This window comes from Corvus moneduloides, chromosome 2 (genome assembly GCF_009650955.1).
Source record: "Corvus moneduloides isolate bCorMon1 chromosome 2, bCorMon1.pri, whole genome shotgun sequence".
NCBI lineage: Eukaryota > Metazoa > Chordata > Aves > Passeriformes > Corvidae > Corvus > Corvus moneduloides.
The window spans coordinates 89,138,190-89,150,421 of NC_045477.1; the positions used below are offsets into that span (position 1 = coordinate 89,138,190).

Genomic DNA, 12,232 nt, shown 5'->3' on the forward strand with positions numbered 1-12,232 from the left:
GTGTTTCTCCAGCTCTCTGTTCACTTTCCATTTCTTTCCTCTCTATACTGGTGAAATACTTTTTGTATTCTTACCCTCTTTGTGTGTGTCTCTTGCAGCAAAATCCGTGGAAATTTACTTGCATGCCAATCTTAGAGATCTCCATCAAATATAAAATACACTTTTTCTGTAGGTGCCTAAGAACACATTACCTGTGTATCTATATACATACATATTTTGATAGTATTTACTCGTTTTTAGAGGCTCCCAGTGAGTATCATAGATGCATATTTAGTCATTACAATTAATAAATATAAGACTAACACGTACCCAGTTTTCTGGCTAACAGCACAGTCTCTAATCTCTCTCATGTGTGGAAAAACTTACTCAGATTTGTCAATTGAATCTATGTATAGAGATAGGATGAATTAACTGAAAGGACTTGCCAAGTCATTGGCTGCTTCTTCAGAAACAAAAGAAGTCTTTATCATTAGACTTCATCCTTGCTATCCCTCTGTCTTTCCATTTTCCTTTAAAGATGAACAGATGTAGTCCTGATTAGTGACAGATGAACAAAGAACTCTTGGAAATTAAAGATAAGGTGTTGGTGGTTGGGGGAACTGAAAATTCCTTATTTATCTGCCCAGTGATGCCAGCTGAAATATGTTCTTACAGTGACTTTTATAATGTACTTACTCAATAGGTAAAACGTTCCAGGAGTAAAGGAGGACTGGCTGGACCTGATGGTACAAAGTCAGTGTTTGGACAGATGTGTGCAAAAATGAGTTCCTTTAGCCCCGATAGCCTTCTGCTTCCTCATCGTGTTTGGAAAGTCAAGTTTGTTGGTAAGAAATTTCTCAACACCCCACCCCTTCCTGCTTTGCACTTAACTTTACTGTTTTCTTGGGATTTACTCTTTTGGAGAACCTGAAGGAAGGAAGGAAGGGATACAGAAAAACAATGCATGTGTGTAGGCAGAGGAAGGTGCTTAAAATGTTGGGAAGTAAAAAAGCTTTCAAAATGAGTTTATAAAACCCCTCAAGATTTATGGAAGTGTGTGTGTAGTTCTTTTCAGGTTCCAGGGGCAGCTATTCTGCTAACAACAAACATTCTGCAAAACCTAAACCTAATTTTTCAGCTGTCTGAATTGGTAAATAATCCTGGTTTGCTAGTTTTACTGGTAGGGTAGTTTTTACAATTCGTCTATCACTGAGCTTTTTAATGAAAAATATTTTAGATCGAAGTGCCATTCTATCTACTGTATATGGGCTAAATAAAACATACCTACTTTAAAATGCCACTCGTGAAAAACAAAGCAACACTATGCCTTTTCTATTTCTGTTGTATTTTATTGTTATTAGCATATAGCCCAAAATATTAGTTGCACTCTGTCAAAATAGTATTTTTGGCACTGTGATGTGTCATATAATCTCCTAAAAAATACATTTTGCAATGAACTGGAAGCATCCAAATACAGAGCCAAACTTCTAGCATTTTCATATGAAGGGATATAACGCTGCAGCTTTTAGTAAACTTTTGTTTATTCAGTTATCCCCACAGAGAAAATACAGTTTGTTTCAATACTTCAGTTATTTTTGAAGGGATATTTAATTTTGAGCCTTTTTTCTTCTCCAAGGTGAATCTGTGGATGATTGTGGTGGAGGTTATAGTGAATCAATAGCAGAAATGTGTGAAGAACTTCAGAATGGGCTGACCCCTCTATTAATTGTGACACCAAATGGAAGAGATGAATCTGGAGCAAACAGAGATTGTTTCCTATTAAATCCTGCTGCCAAGTCACTACTGCATATGAACATGTTTCGCTTTCTTGGTAATTCCTTAGCAACTTCCTGATATTCTGTGTGCTTTATGTGTAGTCAGAATATTGGGAATCTAACAAAACTAATAAATTATGTTAAAACTTACAGGTGTACTTTTGGGCATTGCTATCCGGACTGGCAGCCCTCTGAGCCTCAACCTGGCTGAGCCAGTGTGGAAACAGCTTGCAGGAATGAACCTAACAATTGCTGATCTCAGTGAGGTGAGAAGGAAGTTCGAGGGTAGGATGCAGCTTACAGAAGACAAGCAGACTCCAGCATAAATTTCTCAAGTGATTGGTTTCCCTGGTTTTTATGTGATTGTATTTTGACTGGCCTTTTATATTCTGAGCCAAGGATGATTTGTACTGACTGTTAAAACTTGTAAATTTAAGTTGTTCAAGAGTGGTTAAATAATCTATTTGAATTCTAGAGCATTCTGAAATCTTCTCATGGGTTTGACTAGACAATCTTTGTGGTTGAATTCCTAGTTCCCAGTAGACCTTTCTGTAGCTGTTAACTGTTATACCAAGATGCAATAACTGATTTGGGGGCACGGGCCTGCACTGTTTTGAACTAAAAGAAAGTAAGTTCAAACTACTACTGGTTTGTGCTCACTTACTGAATTTCACAAGCTTTCAGTTTCTGTTTACTGAGCTCAGTAAATGTGGAGTAAGACTTAGGTCTTCATTATGAAGAAAAGTTCCTTCTCAAATACTGTCATGTAGAAATGTACTCACTGTAAAAGCATTGAGTCCTTTACTTGTCAGTGAGGGGATTCCTTTTGTACCAAACCCAGTGCTGGTAGGGATGATTATGCTTTTAAGCTTTAAATCCACTTTCTTATATGATACAGTTTCTTTTGGAGGGCATTTGCCCTCCAAAAAAATTGAAATCTAGAATATGTGCACTTTCCCCCATCCAACCTAATGAAATTTTATGGCTTTGAATTCAAGTTAGATGAATTGTGGTCAGGCATTTGTCAAAGCTTTTGGTAGGTGACACACGATGCACTGCTTTTGGCATGCAACAGATGCTGTTGTATAGTGTTAATAAACTGACTTTAACTCGCGTTTCTTACTTTCAAAGGTTGATAAAGATTTTATTCCTGGGCTTATGTACATTCGAGACAATGAAGCTACTTCAGAAGAATTTGAAGCTATGAGCCTCCCATTCACTGTGCCTAATGCAAGTGGTCAAGATATTCAGCTGAGTTCCAAGTACACCCATATTACACTGGATAATAGGGCAGAATATGTGAGGCTGGCAATAAACTACAGGTTTGTTGAATAAATCATTAAAATTACTGATAGCAATATGCATTTTCTTTTAAAAAATATGTATCAGCTTTTAAACAATATGCTACCTTACCCTCTTACATACAAGTATTTTAATATTTTCATGTGATTACAGTGTTGATGTTCTGATTTCACTTACTGTATCCAAGGAGAAAAATCTTAAACTTAATTTTTAGGAAGCAACTTAAACGAGCAGGTAGGGGTCTAGACATGTCCCAACAAAGCTGTTTTGGCAGCCAGTTTTACTGTGGAGAAATATCCCATGCATCTAATTCTTCCTATGAGCTAAAGTAATAGGCTTGATCAGTAAGCTCTTTGTGAAAAGAGCTTAGATCTAGTACTGCTGCACTCATACTTTTTCATGTCATCAACTGCAGTCAAGGGCAGTATCGGCTGAATTCTTACTCTGGGTCGGAATGCACAAACCAGAGTGTTCATTCCTTGGGTAGGACATTGATGTGCACCCATGGGTGCCAAAAGCTGAACACTGCACAGAAATCAGTGGGAAATAACTGCTCAGTGTTTGAGAAGACTGGCCTTTGGTTGCTTATGTGGCCAGGTAGCTAATCTAGATGAGTACATCTCAGAAACAATCATAAGCATCTTGTATCTGAAGCAGTAGCCCTAGTGCCTACTGAAATATGTGAATTTAGATAATTTGGATAAGAAACTGGTTCAGGCTTGTTTTATTCACTCCACCACATTCCACTCTTCTTTAGAGAGTGCTTGAGCAAGACTCTATCAGAGCCTTATATACTTGCTTATTAGTTTGTAGTTATAGTGTCTGCCAACAACTGTGAATTACAGCCTTCATTTTTCTTTTTTTTTCCCCCACTGTAAATGGTTATGAACCAATACTTAGACCTGCTTCTGACATTAAAGAGAGAGATTTCATTTGGAGCTGATATTCCTTTGAAGAAATGGCTTTGCTGTCTTGCCAGTACCGGCTGTCCTCAGAGGACATGAGCAATTCTAAAGCATTTTACAGTTAAAAGGCCTTGTGGAGAATAATTTAAAGGTTATGTTAAGTATCAAGTTTTTTAACTCTCTGAAGCCCTTGCGAGGGAAAACTAGCACATGCATAGAATCCATGTGGAAAAGTGCATGCAAAAGACCAAACTTGTCCTGGCATCGTTGTTTATTTTGGTGATGGGTAGCCTGAGGACAGCACTTGTGAGAGATGTGTCTCTCTGGAGGGCTCTGTAAAACATCTCAGAAATTATTTGACAGGGAAAAAAAATAAGCAAAGCACAAATCATGTGTGGCATCAGAAGCAGCAAAATGCTACTTACCTGTGCCTGTCTTGAAATAAAAAACCCTACTGTCCCCTCAGACCTCCTATTTTAGTTCAGACCAGTTTTTTTACCATAATGTCTGTCTAGTGCTGACAATGTTTGAAGTTAGAGTGTCAAGATCCAGCTGCTCCTTTTCCAAGAGCATATTGTTTCCAAATGGGGTATTGGTTTGTTTTTGCCAGGCACAGAACTAAAATATGTATGAAATAAAATATGTAAAACATTGGGAGATACCTCCTCATACTGAGCTTGCTGTGCAATAGCAATTAGTGTAGAAAGTCAAGTATCTTGTGATAAATGTTTGTTAATGTTCCTTGGTACACAGCTGGACATTTGGGGAGAATGGTTAAAGCTGCTTTGATAACACAGTAATTGCTATAAATAATTGCTAGAAATGACATTCACAGAAACTCTGAAAATGTGTCTTTGCAGGCTTCATGAATTTGATGAACAGGTTGCAGCAGTTCGTGAGGGGATGGCCCGTGTTGTTCCAGTTCCTCTGCTTTCACTCTTTACAGGATATGAACTGGAAACTATGGTATCAATTTCTGCTCTGTTACTTCTGTCAGATTAACTTGGAGTGAGATTATTCACTCATTTGTTTTACTAATATAAACCCCACATTAAATGCTGTTTACAATGATTTCTGTGTGGTTGAAACATTCAGTTCAAGGAAAGACTAGAAAATGTTTAATTGCCCTCTTTGTGTTAGTAAAATTATTTAGATATAGCTGAGCAGTGATGTAATGAATTATTTCAGGAAGAAACAAACAAGCAACACCAAAACATCCCCACATGCCAGTGATTTCATGCCAGTGATCTAGGAAGTAAATTGGAGATACTTGTCCTAAGTTCAGGAATATGAAAAAAATTCATTACTGTTGCCTGATGGGAAGATGTATATTCAGTATTATTGTACATGGGGACTATGCATGGCATTTCAAATATTTCAATGCTCAGTTTGTCAGTGTAAAAGTTGATTAAATATTTTAAAGGAAGGGAGGGAACAAATCACCTGGAATTGATTCGATCAGACTTGTGTAGCCTATCACTGTATTTTATTTTTCAGGTATGTGGAAGCCCAGATATTCCACTTCATCTCCTGAAATCTGTAGCAACTTACAAAGGCATTGAACCAACTGCTTCCTTGATACAGTGGTTCTGGGAAGTGATGGAATCCTTCTCCAACACAGAGCGATCTCTCTTCCTGCGTTTTGTGTGGGGCAGAACAAGGCTGCCCAGGACTATTGCAGACTTTAGGGGGAGGGACTTTGTTATTCAGGTAAGGTGTGTGGGATGGGGAAAGTTGGAGGCATCTTAAAAAGGTGGTAGTGGAGAAGTAGCAGCGTGACATAACAGCCTGATTTCATTAAACTGTTTTTCAGCTTTACATTGCAGATTAAACATAAATAATGTCTATATATAAGCAAAAATAATGTCTATAACAGTTATATAACGTATAGAACTATTCTTCTCTCTTGACTTGGACAAGTGGATATTCATTTAATTTCCCAGGCGTTTGTTTCTGTGAATTTTGATCGTTTTCCACTGTAGTCAGTCAACTGTTTTTGCTGGCCTTTATTTAGCATTTCATTCAGTTTAGTTAATAATTCCAGCTAAATTAAAACCACACAATCTTGAAATCATCTTTTGATATCTTCTGAAGTAAAACAGTCTTTTTTAGATTGTTCCCAACCACATATTCATAGTCAAAGCAGCTCATACATGTCTGTTTTTATTTATTGATTTAGCGTAGGAAAAATGGATTTGGCCTCTTCATTGTTCTTCTAAGAAACTTCAGCGTCAGAATCAAAAATATAACATGCTGCTAAAAAAAATCCCGTAATTATTTCAATACTTACTTGTGTTTTGGACAGTGAATCAAAAATAAAATGCTTTTTTTTCTTTTTTTGTTAACAGGTATTGGATAAATACAATCCTCCAGACCACTTCCTTCCTGAGTCCTACACATGCTTCTTTCTCCTGAAGCTGCCCAGGTATTCCTGTAAGCAGGTACTAGAGGAAAAACTGAAGTATGCCATTCACTTCTGCAAGTCCATAGACACTGATGACTATGCCCGCATAGCGCTGACGGGAGAGCCAGCCGCTGATGACAGTAGTGATGACTCTGATAATGAAGATGCAGATTCTTTTGCTTCAGATTCTACACAGGACTACTTAACAGGCCATTGAAAAGTAATATAAGGAATAGTTGTTAAAAGCACTGAGGCAAAATGCCAAAATGACAATGAAGCCAAGGATGGTTCAGGTTTCAGAACAGAGACTATATAGTCAGAGGGGTGGTAATCTTCTGAACATGGGGAAAGTGTGTTTGCTACTCACAGTAGGACTTAAGGATTACAGCTTAATCCATCAGCTTAAAATAAATGGCACAGTATATGGGCATTTAACATTTATTTTAAGAGCTGAAAATGGCCCCCCATAATGCTGCACTACATTTAGAACCTTTGTGTTTACTGAAGTGTTGTAAATGTTTATATAAATATGGTAGTGCAGCATCCAAAAGGCAGTGAAACCTTTAAATTGTGGGTGCAATAGGTTTTTTCATATTAAGTGTTGTGTTCTGTGCATCTTCTTGATTGTATATTGGAAATACTGTGCAACAATGGAATAGTATTATAAATATTTCAATTAACTTTACTAGAAGTTTGTTAAAAGTTTTTGAACATTGAATAAACATTATTCCTTGAAATTCTTATATAGATAATTAAAAATGGCCAATAGTTTCACCTCCACCCCTGGTTTGTATATTTTAGCTTATGCATTATTTATCTCAAATTTGATACCTTTCTGTGAAAGCATCATAATTCTTATCATGGAAAGTGTACTGTATATAATTGGTGCCATGTAAATGCAAAAGTTATAATTTCCCTCTAAATAAAAGTTCTGCCACATTAAGAATCAGTATGTGTTTTTTCACCGTAATGCAGCTCCTACATGGGATGAACATTGAAACAGCTCTACTAAGAAATGTTTCTGCAATTTACAGCTTTTGACCAAACTGCTCCACCAATAGTAGGTGCATTGCCAGAGACGTTTTGTGAGCTACAGTAAACTTGAGCAAGTCCAGATAACGTGTTAATTGTAGTGATTAGGTACACCTTGCTTATGCAGTTGTTCCTAAGGCTACTGTTGACAGTAATGGTGACTTTATTCATGGACGCTTGGGAAAAAGTTTTGAGGGAGTGTAAGGGAGAGGTGTCATGAAGTACCTGAACATGAGAGGAGTATGATGACACTCGTGTAATGTTGTATCAATGAGAAAATTAAGTCACCTTACAAGGCCTGGTCATGACACATTGGCACATGACATGTTGATCATGACACATTCCTGACCACACAGATAGGTATGCACTAGTTTTTCAAAACAGGAGAGTAAGATTAATTGTGCCAGAACACTAATATTTTACTTTAAAATCTATTAGTAGGTGATGTCATACCATTGCTTCTGTAATTATTAGGACAGGTATATGTGAGTATTCAACATTTTACAATTTAACATTTTACAATTATGAGTGGATTCATTCTTGTTCGGTGTGTGCATTTGACTTCTGTTCCAACTAGATTTAAATATTAACTGTGGTCATGAACTAAGTTTTCATGAGACAAACTTGATATTCAGTATAGTGGTGAAACTGTTGGTAGTTAAGATGTCAGTATTTTGAAATACGTTAGCTTTAGAGTCCTCTGTTTAGTGCTAAAGATCTCTTGCAATAGATGCCCGTCCTGATGCTGTCTCATTGGAGGTTCCAGAACTCAGGCCTGTGCTCTGTCCTCCAAATTTTCTCTGTCTGCTGGTGAAAAATGCTCTGTCTTTTTGAGTCTTTAAGATGCAAAACTCAAAAAACCTTTCAGAACCTCTTTTATCTTTGCTGCTGAATTGAATTTCTCCTTAGGGTAAGGAATGGAGAAGTAGTACAGAAGTGCTCATGTGGTTGTCTGCTGCCCTTTGTCATGCTAACACCAGAGCCCTGTAGGCATCCAGCTTGATCAAAGAGAGTCTGTAGTCAGCTTTTCAGGAGGTGGGATGAATGAGTCATGCCCAAATCTCAGTCCAAGGTCTTTTACCAAGTTCAGTTGCCATTCTTGAATTTCAAGCCCCATTCCAGAAGCATATGGACTACTGTAACATGGAGTTTATAACTTGCTTATAGAAAAGAAAAACAATGTCAGGGTTTTATATCCAAGAAAAGTAAAAAAGAAGTATGCTTTATGTAAGGAATCCATTTGCATTGTTGCATTGAACTGTAAAAGAAGCTTCCTAGGCCTGCATCTTTGCTTTCCCATCCTAACAGAAGAGTGTCAGGCACCTTTTTACAGTGTGATGCTTGTCAGCTGTGGCTTGACTTGCAGCATTTCTTAGATTATCAGGTTGGAAGGGGCCTCAATGGCTGTCTGTTCCAACTTTATTGGCAAAAGTGCAGTTTAGACAAGATGGTTCAGCATTCTGTCCAGCTGAATCTTAAGAATGTCCATGTTGGGGAATCTGCCACCTCCCTGGTGAAAGGAATGAGAGGCTTGTCTTTATGAACAAGCTCTGGTTGATGAAATCAGCACTGAGAGATAAAAAGAAACAATGAGAAGGGTTCCACTGACTGATGAATGGAAAGACATTTGTCTCTACAAACAAACTCTAGGTCTGCTGATAAATGAAATTGGATGTTGAGAGATGAAAGAAAAAATGGGAAAACTACAAAATTCAATAAGAACTAAAAATAAAGGGGGGGTAATACATTTGAAGGGAACCTTAGGTATTAGGCGTTCTGGGAAGTCTGTACCTCTTGAGTACCTCAGCCAATGGGGAAAGAGAGAGGGAAATGCGGCTGGGAAATTAAGATAAAAAGGAGCCTGCACCCTCCAAAAACTTGAGAGACCCCAGGGGCAATGCCCCATGGCCTCTCCCTTTATTCGAATAAATAACAGGACTCCTGTCTCCTTTTTGGACATAAACCTCTGATGTTTGTGGATTAATTTTCCTGACACTGGTGAGACTATTCTGTGAAAATTTTTTCTCTTCTGTCTAATAGTAATCTCCTCAAGAATAGTTTGTACCATTACCCCTTGTCTTTTCCATGTAACTCCTTGTAAAAAAGGAGTGTCTGTCTTCTTTGTAGGTACTGTTTAGGTACTGAAACACGTTGATAAGGTCTCTCGTAAGGCTTCTTTTCTTCAGGCCGAATGAACAAACCCAGTTCTTACAGCCTTTCCTCACATGACAGGCCTCCCACTCCTCTGGCCCTCTTTGTGGTCCTTCTCTGGATCCTCTGCAGCCTGTCCACATCTTTGTGCACAGTGTTCCAGGTGTGGCCTCACAAGTGCCAAGTAGGATAAAGACTACTTTTATCTGTGCTAGCGATTCCATCTTGATGTAACCCAGCATCTTGCTGGGTTTCTTTGCTGCAGCAGCACACTGTTCATTCGTATTGAGTAGACCATGTCCACCGCTTGCCACACATCAGCCGAGCCAGTGAATGTGTTGTAAAAGGTGATCAGGTTTGTCAAGCGTGATTTACCCTTCACGAATCCCTGCTCACTTTTCCCAGTCATAGGCTTCATCGGACTTGTGATAGCCCCCCAGGGGGATTTGTTGCATAACTTTCCCAGGGCCTGAAGTAAGGCTGATGAGCCTGTAACTTCCTGGATCATCCTTTAAGACCTTCTTTAGATGCGGGTGATATTAGCCTTCTTGCTGTCTTCTGGGATATCCCCTGATCTCCACAGTTCTCCAGGGTTGTGGAAAGTGCACACATGATGTCAGCCAGCTCTCTTAAACGCTCTGAGGCGGATAATGTCAGGGCCCATCAATTTGTAGGGGTTGAGCTCCTGTAACAGTTCACACCCCAGCTCTTTCTTCACTGATGGTGAGTCTATTTTTGCATCAACCTGGGTTTTTGTTCCAACGGCCAGAGGCCCAATAGTGCTGGTAAAGACCGAGGTGAAGAAAGCGTTGAGAACTTCTGCCTTTTAAGCATTGCTAGTGACTAATTCAGCTTTCCTGTTGCACAGCAAGACCATGTTTTCCTTCTGTTTCTACTGGCTGTTTACATACCTGAAGAAACCTTTCTTGTGTTTTTTTGTATCTGGCCAATTTCAGTTCAAGCTGAGCTTTTGTTTTCCTAACTGCACTTCTGCAAACCCTGGCAATGCCGTTGCAGTTCTCCATGGGTATTCACCCCCTTTTCCTGTAGCCCGTACCCATCCAGCGTGATCCTACAGCTGTGTGAATTGTTGTACCAATGTTTCCATTGTTCCTGGGACATCATAAATTTCTGACTGGGTGCAGACCCCAATTCCTTGTGTGTTCCCCAGGCTGCATGCATTGGTACACCTACACTTGAGGTGGTTGGTCCTGATTCCAAAGATCCGTTGGAAAAGCAGTGGATTCCAAAGATCTCATTGATAAAACATTTTCCCTTTTTAGATCAAAGAAAATGTATAGATAGAGGGTTTCCTGCAGATATTGCCTTTCAAGGCTAATCTCCCAACAAACCTTATTATTAAAAATTATGGTGTTAACTAAAACATGCCAACACAGTTCTTTTACTCAGCTGGAGTTGAAAGGTGTGGAATTGGTGGAAAAAATATTCTGTTGTGGTGTCATGTCCTTGTCTTAAGTGAAAACCAGCAAAGCAATAGAACTGTGAATGTGACACAAACTATTTGTCAATTGATGCTCCTGATGCTTGGAAAAGATTCTGGTGATTTGAGTATCCATCTCAAATGTGAGTGCTGATGGTATATCTGCAAGGCACCATTCTTCAGCTTTGCATTTAGTCATCTGATGGTCAGCGACTACAATTGTGCAAAGATTTCTCAGAAAGACAGAGTAGAATTGTGTCAGTTGTTTCCTGACCATCTTTGATCAGCTCTCTCCGCTGAGTGTGCATGTGGTGCACTAGCATCATACCTGAAAAAGGTTTTAGCAGAAGCATTTTGAGAAGTCTGTTTGGAGGACATGGATATAATGTAAAATACTCTAGGATTCTCTTTTGTAAATGGTCAGCGTTAAGTGAAAAGAACCTTAATTGTTAAGGGCACTTGCATGTACTTATTACTGCCAGTAAGCCATAATAAGGATGGAGTACCTCACTTCTAGAAAATACAATCTAAGCTAGGAGTATAAACCTTGTTTCCCTGTGAAAACTTCATCAGTGTGTGGGGGCAAAAAGTGCCAATGTGGTTTGGTGGTCAGCTGAGCTTTGTTATGCTGTTTGGCAGCAGCACATAGAGGAAAAAAAGCAATAAAGTGTAACATCAAAATTTTACAGGTAAAGCTTCAGGCAAAATGCGAAGGTTTCTCCTAAACTGGAAAGGCTTTTTGAGCAAGACTGTTGCATATGTCCTTCCTGGTTCTGCTGCTTCTCACGTTTTTCATCAGTTTCATCACATTGACCTAGAAACACCCTGGAGAACAGGGCTCATGTCCAAAATTTAATTGATAGGAGAAGGGCTCTCTGACCTGAGCAATGCAGAACTCGGTGAGTTATGAAGTGTCATGCATAGCAGGAGGAAGAAATAAAATGCATTAAATACCTCTGTGGGTATATGCAGTGAGATTTGGGCTAACTTGAGTGAGTTGCTCTTCCTTTACACTTCTGCAGGGGACAGGGATTCCCGGGGGAAAACTGGCTGGACAAAACTGGGAAAGAAACGAACTTCAGAGTACCAGTCAGGCACCTTCCTTCCTGTGATCCTGGGGGTTGCTGCTTCCTGGCAGAGATGCTGACCAGGCTCTGGTCTGTGGTACTTGTGACCAGTTTACCCATGTAGCTTCCTGTGTGGTTAAGGCACAGGACCAGGAGTCAGGAGATCAAAGTTCCTG

The 12,232-nt window shown here is 39.1% G+C and overlaps 1 protein-coding gene across 3 annotated transcripts in view; it reads left to right on the forward strand.

The window, feature by feature from the left end:
• The window catches only part of HERC2 (HECT and RLD domain containing E3 ubiquitin protein ligase 2), a 112,241-nt gene extending 104,930 nt beyond the window's left edge, over positions 1–7,311 (forward strand). For all 3 annotated transcript variants that reach the window (XM_032100276.1, XM_032100278.1, XM_032100277.1), the window contains exons 87-93: positions 683–824; positions 1,616–1,810; positions 1,908–2,020; positions 2,886–3,076; positions 4,822–4,927; positions 5,459–5,671; positions 6,310–7,311. In XM_032100276.1, the coding sequence (XP_031956167.1) occupies positions 683–824; positions 1,616–1,810; positions 1,908–2,020; positions 2,886–3,076; positions 4,822–4,927; positions 5,459–5,671; positions 6,310–6,582 (1,233 nt within the window). In that variant the 3' untranslated portion in view covers positions 6,583–7,311. The remainder of the gene's footprint in view (positions 1–682; positions 825–1,615; positions 1,811–1,907; positions 2,021–2,885; positions 3,077–4,821; positions 4,928–5,458; positions 5,672–6,309) is intronic.
• The last annotated feature ends 4,921 nt before the right edge of the window (positions 7,312–12,232 follow it).